Raw genomic sequence first — 11,441 nt, forward strand, 5'->3', positions numbered from 1 at the left:
TTTATATTCATATTTAGCCAACATTCATTGTCATCTTGCAATGTGTCCCATAGCTAAAAGTATGACATTATATGTTCAGAGTCCCTTAGTTGCATGTTGGTACGCAAGGATAGGTAAGACACTGGGTGCCGGTCTCGCTCCCCCATGTTTGGGGTATGACATCGACCATGAGCCGAGCCTTCACATAAGAGATAACACTATGGGTAGAATGACCAGGAGTCCCTCTCCACTCTAAATGAGGCAAACCTAGAAAGGCTAAGGTCACAGTCTTGGCATGAAAGTCCAAGATAGTGTGGTAAGGTGATAACCAGTCCATCCCCAATATAACATCGAACCATGTCCAGAAGTAACAAATCTACTCGAGTGTCAAGACCCCCAATAACAACTACACAAGTGCGATAGACTCGATCTACCACAATAGAATCACCCACTGGTGTAGACACATAAATAGAAACACTCAATGAATCACTAGGCATGACCAGATACAACCCAAAATAAGATGACACATACGAGTATGTAGACCCTGGATCAAATAACACTGAAGTATCTTTATCATAAACCAGAACAATACCTGTGATAACCGCATTTGAAGCCCCAGCCTCGGGCCTAGCTGGAAGAGCATAACATCAGGGTTGGTCCCCACCACCCTGGACAACATCTCTGGGACGGCCTACAGCTGGATGGCCTCCATCTCTAGCGGTCTGAGCTCCACCTCTAGCACCTTTACCTCCACCTCTAGCACCTCTACCCCAACCTCTAGCTGGCTGGGTGGGCTGTGGAACACCTGGTGCCTGAACCATAGCGCAAGAACACTACTCCTGTGACTGAGTACCCACCAATCTCGGACAAGCCCTCCGGATATGACCATACTCACCACACTCATTGCATCCGCCTGAGTGCTATGGATGAGGAAACTGAGACTGAGCCTGGTGACCTGAAATACCACCCTAAAAACTCTGGAGCGGCGATGCAATGATAGGAGCAAGTGGTGCACTGTAGGGCTGCTGATCGAAATACTACATGTGAGAACCACAACCACCTGAAGCACCATGAGAAACCTGAAGTGCTGACTGAAAGGTCCTAGGAGGATGGCCTCTACCATACGAATCTCTGCCTCCAGACGAGGCACCACTGAATCTACCTTAATGACGTGTCCTCTTATCCGACCCATGGCCACCTCCCTGCGATAGAACCATCTCCACTCTCCTGGCCACATTGACCGCCTCCTAAAAAGTAATCTCACTACCAGCCTCCCTAGCCATCTGAAGACTAATCGGCTGAATAAGACTGTCGATAAACCTCCTCACTCTCTCTCTCTCTCTCTCGGTAGGAAGTATGACAAGAGCATGAAGAGCCAAGTCGATGAATCTGGTCTCATATTGGGTAACCGTCATGGAACCCTATTGGAGACGCTCAAACTGCCTCCGATAGGCCTCTCTCAGAGTAATATGGAGAAACGTCTCCAGAAGTAGCTGTGTGAACTGCTCCCAAGTCAAGGCTGGCGATCCGGCTGGTCTAGCCTAGAGAGGATCTCTCCACCAAGTCTTGGCAGATTCAGACAAGCGAAATGTAGCAAAATCGACCCAATTGGTCTCAACTATCCCCATGTTCCTAAGAACCTCATAACAACTGTCTAGATAATCCTGGGGATCCTCAATAGATGCACCGCTGAAAGTGGCAGTGAAGATCTTGGTGAACCTATCCAGCCTCCAGAAAGCATCTACAAACATAGCTGCTCCATCACCGGCCTAAGCTACCACACCCGGCTGAACTGATCAAACTAGATGAACCTTTAGAGTCTGAATCTGGGGAGCTACCTGCTCCAGAGTGCGAGTAGCAGGAGTTTGGGCTCCTCCTCCAGCCTGAGAGACAGCTGGTACTACAGGAAGCAAGCCTGCTCAAGTGACACTCTCCATAAGGCCCACCAGATGGACCAGAGCATCCTGATGAATTGGTGTGGCAATAAACCTCTCTGGGACCTGAGTTGGGCCCACTGGAACTGCTGGGGCCGGAACCTATCATCAAAGTCAACCTGAGGCTTTGCAACTGATGCTGCTACTCGGGGCTTAGCTTTGCCCCTACCTCGGCCTCTAGCACGGCCTCGGCCTCGCCCTCTGCCCTTCTTGGGAGCTGCTACTTGGGGCTTGGGCTGCTGAGCGGTGGATGAAGAAGCGCGTGTTCTCGCCATCTGTGGAAAAACAGAGTAGAAATTGAATTAGCATTGAGAAACAAAACCGCAAGAGCGAGCCTACTGTGGGAAACCTTTGATCAGATGGTAAGTTATAGACCGAGCCTACTGTGGCCGAGCGCTTATGAGAGAGCTTACTACGGCAGAGCAGTTATATATATACCGAGCCTACTGTGGCCGAGCGCTTATGAGCGAGCCTACTACGGCAGAGCAGTTATATATATACCGAGCCTACTGTGGCCGAGCGCTTATGAGCGAGCCCAGTTGGTCAAGATACAGAGCCTAGTATGGCCGAGCACTTATGAGCGAGCCTACTACGGTAGAGCAGATATATATGTATACCGAGCCTTATAGGGCTGGACAACTATTTTACTTACTATATTAAGAGAATTGAGTCAGTATTAGCAGGTAAGCATATCTTCATATTATCTTTGACTTCCCGCTACTTGCAGTTATTATATTATCAGTTCAGTTTCAGCTTTCAGTATATTGCCTTACATACTCAGTACATTATTTCGTACTGACGTCCCTTTTCTGGGGGCACTGCATTTTATACGTGCAGGTCAGACTGACAAACGAGTAGGCCTCTTCAATAAGTGTTGCCCGAGCTTAGCTTGATCGGTAAGATCCATGCCTTTCGGAGTTTCCGGGTCTAGAGACTTATGTATATGTTGTATATATACATATATATGTCATGAGTAGGCCGGATAGTCGTTCCTCTCACAATATATCCATTAGTAGAGGCTTGTAGACATATCTTGTCACTTAGTGCAGTATGTTGGGCTTTCAGGCCTTGTATGTATATTTGGTTGGTTTGTCAGTTGTAATAAATATGACGGCCTTGTTGGCCAAGCTTTATATTCATATTTAGCCAACATTCATTGTCATCTTTCAATGTGTCCCATAGCTAAAAGTATGACATTATATGTTCAGAGTCCCTTAGTTGCAAGTTGGTACGCAAGGATAGGTAAGACACTGGGTGTCGGTCTCGCTCCCCCATGTTTGGGTTGTGACATAGACCATGAGCCGAGCCTTCACATAAGAGATAACACTATGGGTAGAATGACCAGGAGTCCCTCTCCACTCTAAATGAGGCAAACCTAGAAAGGCTAAGGTCACAGTCTTGGCATGACAGTCCAAGATAGCGTGGTAAGGTGATAACCAGTCCATCCCCAATATAACATCGAACCATGTCCAGAAGCAACAAATCTACTCGAGTCTCAAGACCCCCAATCACAACTACACAAGTGCGATAGACTCGATCTACCACAATAGAATCACCCACTGGTGTAGACACATAAACAGAAACATTCAATGAATCACTAGGCATGACCAGATACAACCCAAAATAAGATGACACATACGAGTATGTAGACCCTGGATCAAATAACACTGAAGCATCTTTATCACAAACCATAACAATACCTGTGATAACCGCATTTGAAGCCCCAGCCTCGGGCCTAGCTGGAAGAGCATAACATCAAGGTTGGTCTCCACCACCCTAGACTACATCTCTGGGACGGCCTACAGCTGGATAGCCTCACCCTCTAGCGGTCTAAGCTCCACCTCTAGCACCTTTACCTCCACCTCTACCACCTCTACCCCAACCTCTAGCTGGCTGGGCGGGCTGTGGAACACCTGGTGCCTGAACCATAGCCCAAGAACACTGTTGCTGTGACTGAGTACCCACCAATCTCGGACAAGCCCTCCCGATATGACCATACTCACCACACTCATTGCATCCGCCTGAGTGCTATGGTTGAGGAAACTGAGACTGACCCTGGTGACCTGAAATACCACCCTAAAAACTCTGGAGCGGCGATGCAATGATAGGAGCAAGTGGTGCACTGTAGGGCTGCTGATCGAAATACTGCATGTGAGAACCACAACCACCTGAAGCACCGTGAGAAACCTGAAGTGCTGACTGAAAGGTCCTAGGAGGATGGCCTCTACCATACGAATCACTGCCTCCAGACGAGGCACCACTGAATCTACCTTAATGACGTGTCCTCTTATCCGACCCATGGCCACCTCCCTGCGACAGAACCATCTCCACTCTCCTGGCCACATTGACCGCCTCCTAAAAAGTAATCTCACTACCAGCCTCCCTAGCCATCTGAAGACTAATCGGCTGAATAAGACTGTCGATAAACCTCTTCACTCTCTCTCTCTCTCTCTCGGTAGGAAGTATGACAAGAGCATGAAGAGCCAAGTCGATGAATCTGGTCTCATATTGGGTAACCGTCATGGAACCCTATTGGAGACGCTCAAACTGCCTCCGATAGGCCTCTCTCAGAGTAATATGGAGAAACGTCTCCAGAAGTAGCTGTGTGAACTGCTCTCAAGTCAAGGCTGGCGATCCGGCTGGTCTAGCCTAGAGAGGATCTCTCCACCAAGTCTTGGTAGATTCAGACAAGCGAAATGTAGCAAAATCGACCCCATTGGTCTCAACTATCCCCATGTTCCTAAGAACATCATAACAACTGTCTAGATAATCTTGGGGATCCTCAATAGATGCACCGCTGAAAGTGGCAGTGAAGATCTTGGTGAACCTATCCAGCCTCCAGAAAGCATCGACAAACATAGTTGCTCCATCACCGGCCTAAGCTACCACACCCGGCTAAACTGCTCAAACTAGATGAACCTTTAGAGTCTGAATCTAGGGAGCTACCTGCTCCAGAGTGCGAGTAGCAGGAGTTTGGGCTCCTCCTCCAGCCTGAGAGACAGCTGGTGCTACAGGAAGCAAGCCTGCTCAAGTGACACTCTCCATAAGGCCCACTAGATGGACCAGAGCATCCTGAAGAATTGGAGTGGCAATAAACTCTGTGGGATATGAGTTGGGCCCACTGGAACTGCTGGGGCCGGAACCTATCATCAAAGTCAACCTGAGGCTCTGCAACTGATGCTGCTACTCGGGGCTTAGCTTTGCCCCTACCTCGGCCTCTAGCACGGCCTCGGCCTCGCCCTCTGCCCTTCTTGGGAGCTGCTACTTGGGGCTTGGGCTGCTGAGCGGTGGATGAAGAAGCGCGTGTTCTCGCCATCTGTGAAAAAACAGAGTAGAAATTGAATTAGCATTGAGAAACAAAACCGCAAGAGCGAGCCTACTGTGGGCAACCTTTGATCAGATGGTAAGTTATAGACCGAGCCTACTGTGGCCGAGCGCTTATGAGAGAGCTTACTACGGCAGAGCAGTTATATATATACCGAGCCTACTGTGGCCGAGCGCTTATGAGCGAGCCTACTACGGCAGAGCAGTTATATATATACCAAGCCTACTGTGGCCGAGCGCTTATGAGCGAGCACAGTTGGTCAAGATACAGAGCCTAGTATGGCCGAGTGCTTATGAGCGAGCCTACTACGGTAGAGCTGATATATATGTATACCGAGCTTTATAGGGCTGGACAACTATTTTACTTACTATATTAAGAGAATTGAGTCAGTATTAGCAGGTAAGCATATCTTCATATTATCTTTGACTTCCCGCTACTTGCAGTTATTATATTATCAGTTCAGTTTCAGCTTTCAGTATATTGCCTTACATACTCAGTACATTATTTCGTACTGACGTCCCTTTTCTGGGGGCACTGCATTTTATACGTGCAGGTCAGACAGACAAACGAGTAGGCCTCTTCAATAAGTGTTGCCCGAGCTTAGCTTGATCGGTAAGCTCCATGCCTTTCAGAGTTTTCGGGTCTAGAGCCTTATGTATATGTTGTATATATACATATATATGTCATGAGTAGGCTGGATAGTCGTTCCTCTCACAATATATCCATTAGTAAAGGCTTGTAGACATATCTTGTCACTTAGTGCAGTATGTTGGTCTTTCAGGACTTGTATGTATATTTGGTTGGTTTGTCAGTTGTAATAAATATGACGGCCTTGTTGGCCAAGCTTTATATTCATATTTAGCCAACATTCATTGTCATCTTTCAATGTGTCCCATAGCTAAAAGTATGACATTATATGTTCAGAGTCCCTTAGTTGCAAGTTGGTACGCAAGGATAGGTAAGACACTGGGTGCCGGTCTCGCTCCCCCATGTTTGGGGTGTGACATAGACCATGAGCCGAGCCTTCACATAAGATATAACACTATGGGTAGAATGACCAGGAGTCCCTCTCCACTCTAAATGAGGCAAACCTAGAAAGGCTAAGGTCACAGTCTTGGCATGACAGTCCAAGATAGCGTGGTAAGGTTATAACCAGTCCATCCCCAATATAACATCGAACCATGTCCAGAAGCAACAAATCTACTCGAGTCTCAAGACCCCCAATCACAACTACACAAGTGCGATAGACTCGATCTACCAAAATAGAATCACCCACTGGTGTAGACACATAAACAGAAACATTCAATGAATCACTAGGCATGACCAGATACAACCCAAAATAAGATGACACATACGAGTATGTAGACCCTGGATCAAATAACACTGAAGCATCTTTATCACAAACCAGAACAATACCTGTGATAACCGCATTTGAAGCCCCAGCCTCGGGCCTAGCTGGAAGAGCATAACATCAGGGTTGGTCTCCACCACCCTGGACTACATCTCTAGGACGGCCTACAGCTGGATGGCCTCACCCTCTAGCGGTCTAAGCTCCACCTCTAGCACCTTTACCTCCACCTCTACCACCTCTACCCCAACCTCTAGCTGGCTGGGCGGGCTGTGGAACTCCTGGTGCCTGAACCATAGCACAAGAACACTGTTGCTGTGACTGAGTACCCACCAATCTCGGACAAGCCCTCCGGATATGACCATACTCACCACACTCATTGCATCCGCCTGAGTGCTATGGCTGAGGAAACTGAGACTGACCCTGGTGACCTGAAATACCACCCTAAAAACTCTGGAGCGGCGATGCAATGATAGGAGCAAGTGGTGCACTGTAGGGCTGCTGATTGAAATACTGTATGTGAGAACCACAACCACCTGAAGCACCGTGAGAAAGCTGAAGTGATGACTAAAAGGTCCTAGGAGGATGGCCTCTACCATACGAATCTCTGCCTCCAGACGAGGCACCACTGAATCTACCTTAATGACGTGTCCTCTTATCCGACCCATGGCCACCTCCCTGCGACAGAACCATCTCCACTCTCCTGGCCACATTGACCGCCTCCTGAAAAGTAATCTCACTACCAGCCTCCCTAGCCATCTGAAGACTAATCGGCTGAATAAGACTGTCGATAAGCCTCCTCACTCTCTCTCTCTCTCTCTCTCGGTATGAAGTATGACAAGAGCATGAAGAGCTAAGTCGATGAATCTGGTCTCATATTGGGTAACCGTCATGGAACTCTGTTGGAGATGCTCAAACTGCCTCCGATAGGCCTCTCTCAGAGTAATATGGAGAAACGTCTCCAGAAGTAGTTGTCTGAACTGCTCCCAAGTCAAGGCTGGCGATCCGGCTGGTCTAGCCAAGAGAGGATCTCTCCACCAAGTCTTGGCAGATTCAGACAAGCGAAATATAGCAAAATCGACCCAATTGGTCTCAACTATCCCCATGTTCCTAAGAACCTCATAACAACTGTCTAGATAATCCTGGGGATCCTCAATAGATGCACCGCTGAAAGTGGCAGTGAAGATCTTGGTGAACCTATCCAGCCTCCACAAAGCATCGACAAACATAGCTGCTCCATCACCGGCCTAAGCTACCACACCCGGCTGAACTGCTCAAACTAGATGAACCTTTAGAGTCAGAATCTGGGGAGCTACCTGCTCCAGAGTGCGAGTAGCAGGAGTTTGGGATACTCCTCCAGCCTGAGAGACAGCTGGTGCTACAGGAAGCAAGCCTGCTCAAGTGACACTCTCCATAAGGCCCACTAGATGGACCAGAGCATCCTGAAGAATTGGAGTGGCAATAAACCCCTCTGGGACCTGAGCTGGGCCCACTGGAACTGCTGGGGCCGGAACCTATCATCAAAGTCAACCTGAGGCTCTGCAACTGATGCTGCTACTCGGGGCTTAGCTTTTCCCCTACCTCGGCCTCTAGCACGGCCTCGGCCTCGCCCTCTGCTCTTCTTGGGAGCTGCTACTTGGGGCTTGAGCTGCTGAGCGGTGGATAAAGAAGCGTGTTCTCGCCATCTGTGAAAAAATAGAGTAGAAATTGAATTAGCATTGAGAAACAAAACCGCAAGAGCGAGCCTACTGTGGGCAACCTCTGATCAGATGGTAAGTTATAGACTGAGCCTACTGTGGCCGAGCGCTTATGAGAGAGCTTACTACGGCAGAGCAGTTATATATATACCGAGCCTACTGTGGCCGAGCGCTTATGAGCGAGCCTACTACGGCAAAGCAGTTATATATATACCGAGCCTACTGTGGCCGAGCGCTTATGAGCGAGCCCAGTTGGTCAAGATACAGAGCCTAGTATGGCCGAGCGTTTATGAGCGAGCCTACTACGGTAGAGCAGATATATATGTATACCGAGCCTTATAGGGCCGGACAACTATTTTACTTACTATATTGAGAGAATTGAGTCAATATTAGCAGGTAAGCATATCTTCATATTATCTTTGACTTCCAGCTACTTGCAGTTATTATATTATCAGTTCAGTTTCAGCTTTCAGTATATTGCCTTACATACTCAGTACATTATTTCGTACTGACGTCCCTTTTCTGGGGGCACTGCATTTCATACGTGCAGGTCAGACAGACAAACGAGTAGGCCTCTTCAATAAGTGTTGCCCGAGCTTAGCTTGATCGGTAAGCTCCATGCCTTTCGGAGTTTCCGGGTCTAGAGCCTTATGTATATGTTGTATATATACATATATATGTCATGAGTAGGCCGGATAGCCGTTCCGCTCACAATATATCTATTAGTAGAGGCTTGTAGACATATCTTGTCAGTTAGTGCAGTATGTTGGGCTTTCAGACCTTGTATGTATATTTGGTTGGTTTGTCAGTTATAATAAATATGACGGCCTTGTTGTCCAAGCTTTATATTCATATTTAGCCAACATTCATTGTCATCTTGCAATGTGGCCCATAGCTAAAAGTATGACATTATATGTTCAGAGTCCCTTAGTTGCAAGTTGGTACGCAAGGATAGGTAAGACACTGGGTGCCGATCTCGCTCCTCCATGTTTGGGGTGTGACATCGACCATAAGCCGAGCCTTCACATAAAGTAGGTTCTCCATCGTGTGTGTTCTGTGGTTTCTCAGTACTAGTAGTCCTACCCGCACGAGTGCGGTCAATATCAAAAAAATATTTATCACTTTGTTAAATTTTTGATGTTATATTTAAAATATCACAATAATTTGATTCTCCCATTCTATATTCTATATACATCAAATAATTTTTGTTACCTATTTTTATTTATTATTTTATCCAATATTTTGTATAATATTGATAATAGAAATTATTAGCATCTTACTTGTTTAATATGTTTGTCTGTTAATTTTTTTTGTAAAATAATAAAAGATATATATTCTACTACTCTTAAAATTATTTATTTATTTTAAATTTTATTATATTTTTCTCAATAATAATTTTTGAATTTTAATGAATAAATACACTTTTTCAAAATAGAAAAACAAAAATGATTTTAAAAAATAAAATAATAAAATAACTCATCTAAATCAACCCTCACCCAGGTTTGGGTAGTTAATTTAGATAGTTATTTTCTTTGTTAATTTTTAATAAATAATTTTTTTCTTATTAACTAATTATGCGGTGTGGCTTTTTTCTAGGCTACCATTTGGATTAATGTGTTGCCTTTTTCTTTGGCTTTAAATAATATATAGATAGATTATTAGCATATTACTTGTTTAATATTTTTTTCTGGTAATTTTTTTGGTAACGTAATAGAAGATATATATTTTATTACTCTTGAAAATATTTTTTTATTTTAAATTTTATTATATTTTCTCAATAATATTGTTTGAATTTTAATGAATAAATACACTTTTTATTTCAAAAAAGGAAAAATAAAATAATTGTAAAAAATGAAATTAAAAAATTAACTAATATAAACCAACACTCACCCATGTTTGAGTAGTTAATTTAGGTAGTTAATTTTTTTGTTAGTTTCAATAGATAATTTTTTTGTTATTAACAATCATGCAGACTTTTCAAATTCCTGTATTGTCAAAGGTTAAACAGAGTCATGCTGAAAATGAGTCAGCAGGGATTGGTTATATCACTTACGGCTTCCTTTGTCCATGTATTGCAAATATTTCCTAAGAATAAGGTGTTATTAATGTCCTCACTTGGAGCAGTGCTACATCGCTTTCCCCGTATCTAATATCAAAAAGATAAATTTGAATCATAGTGCAATTCCAAATATACACAAATATGACTTGAAAAAAATCATACACATCTGGGTTTCTCATTTCAGATAAAGCACGGCTTGCTTGCTCCTTAGTTGCAAACTTCACGAATGTGTATCCCTTATTCTTGTTCGTTGACACCTCTCTGTGCATTCGAACATCAATTACCTCTCCAACATGCTGAAACACCCTTTTTAGATCCTCTTCCACAGCATCACGGTCTAATCCACCAACAAATACTTCCAGCTCTTTCTTAGGGAAGTAAACGGATAAGAAGGCAGAAGCAGCCTTTCAAAGGGTGCTTTAATTTTTACTCAATAAATGGATGCTTTAAAATCAGTTTTCTTTTTTAAAGTGGAAAAAAATGTGCCCTTTAATTGTGCCATGTAAAATCAGTTATTTTTTAAAAAAGTAAAAGATTCTGAAATTTTGTATTCTAAAAAATAAAACTGTCTAAAATTTTGAATTCTGGAAAATAAATGTCTTTTATATTTTTTTAAATATATTTGAAACTCCAACAAAATTGGAGAATTGTCCAAAAATTTTACACGTGTCAATTTAATATTGCGCCACTTGGCATAATAAGAATACTTTTTCTTCTCCTTTTAATTATAGATAGATATATAGATAGATTTGGATTAAATAGAATGTCCTCCGACGGTTTAGTGGGATTCTCGGCATTTTTTTTGGAGATAGAGGTTGGTAATATAAGGGCTGAGGGAGTGGAATAGGGGGAATGATTACCTCTATTTTCATGTCCTTGAGAGGTTTAACGTGTTGGGATTAATAGAGGGCTTTGCATGGGTTTTTTAGGCACGTGTACTAGGGTTTTGGCCATTTGTGTCGGAGAATGATTTTGATTGGACGGGTGTTTATCCGCATGCAAGGGGGGGAGGGAGGGGTTGTTTGTTGATTGGTTTTTGTTATTAATGGAGGGGTTACAAATCTTGTAAGTATCATTAGCTATTATTTGGGTGTCAACC

The 11,441-nt window shown here is 44.3% G+C and overlaps 1 protein-coding gene across 1 annotated transcript; it reads right to left on the reverse strand.

Annotated features, from left to right (window-relative positions):
• Positions 1 to 626: 626 nt before the first annotated feature.
• Positions 627 to 11,214, reverse strand: LOC138875944 (uncharacterized). Its single transcript, XM_070154824.1, has 7 exons — positions 11,203 to 11,214; positions 10,505 to 10,746; positions 8,118 to 8,271; positions 5,074 to 5,229; positions 2,033 to 2,188; positions 875 to 1,039; positions 627 to 791 (listed from the first exon to the last, which is right to left on the reverse strand). Exons 1-7 carry the CDS (start codon positions 11,212 to 11,214, stop codon positions 627 to 629), a joined length of 1,050 nt encoding a protein of 349 aa, XP_070010925.1.
• Between the last annotated feature and the right edge of the window lie 227 nt (positions 11,215 to 11,441).

This window comes from Nicotiana sylvestris, chromosome 8, assembly GCF_000393655.2.
Source record: "Nicotiana sylvestris chromosome 8, ASM39365v2, whole genome shotgun sequence".
Taxonomy (NCBI): Eukaryota; Viridiplantae; Streptophyta; class Magnoliopsida; order Solanales; family Solanaceae; genus Nicotiana; species Nicotiana sylvestris.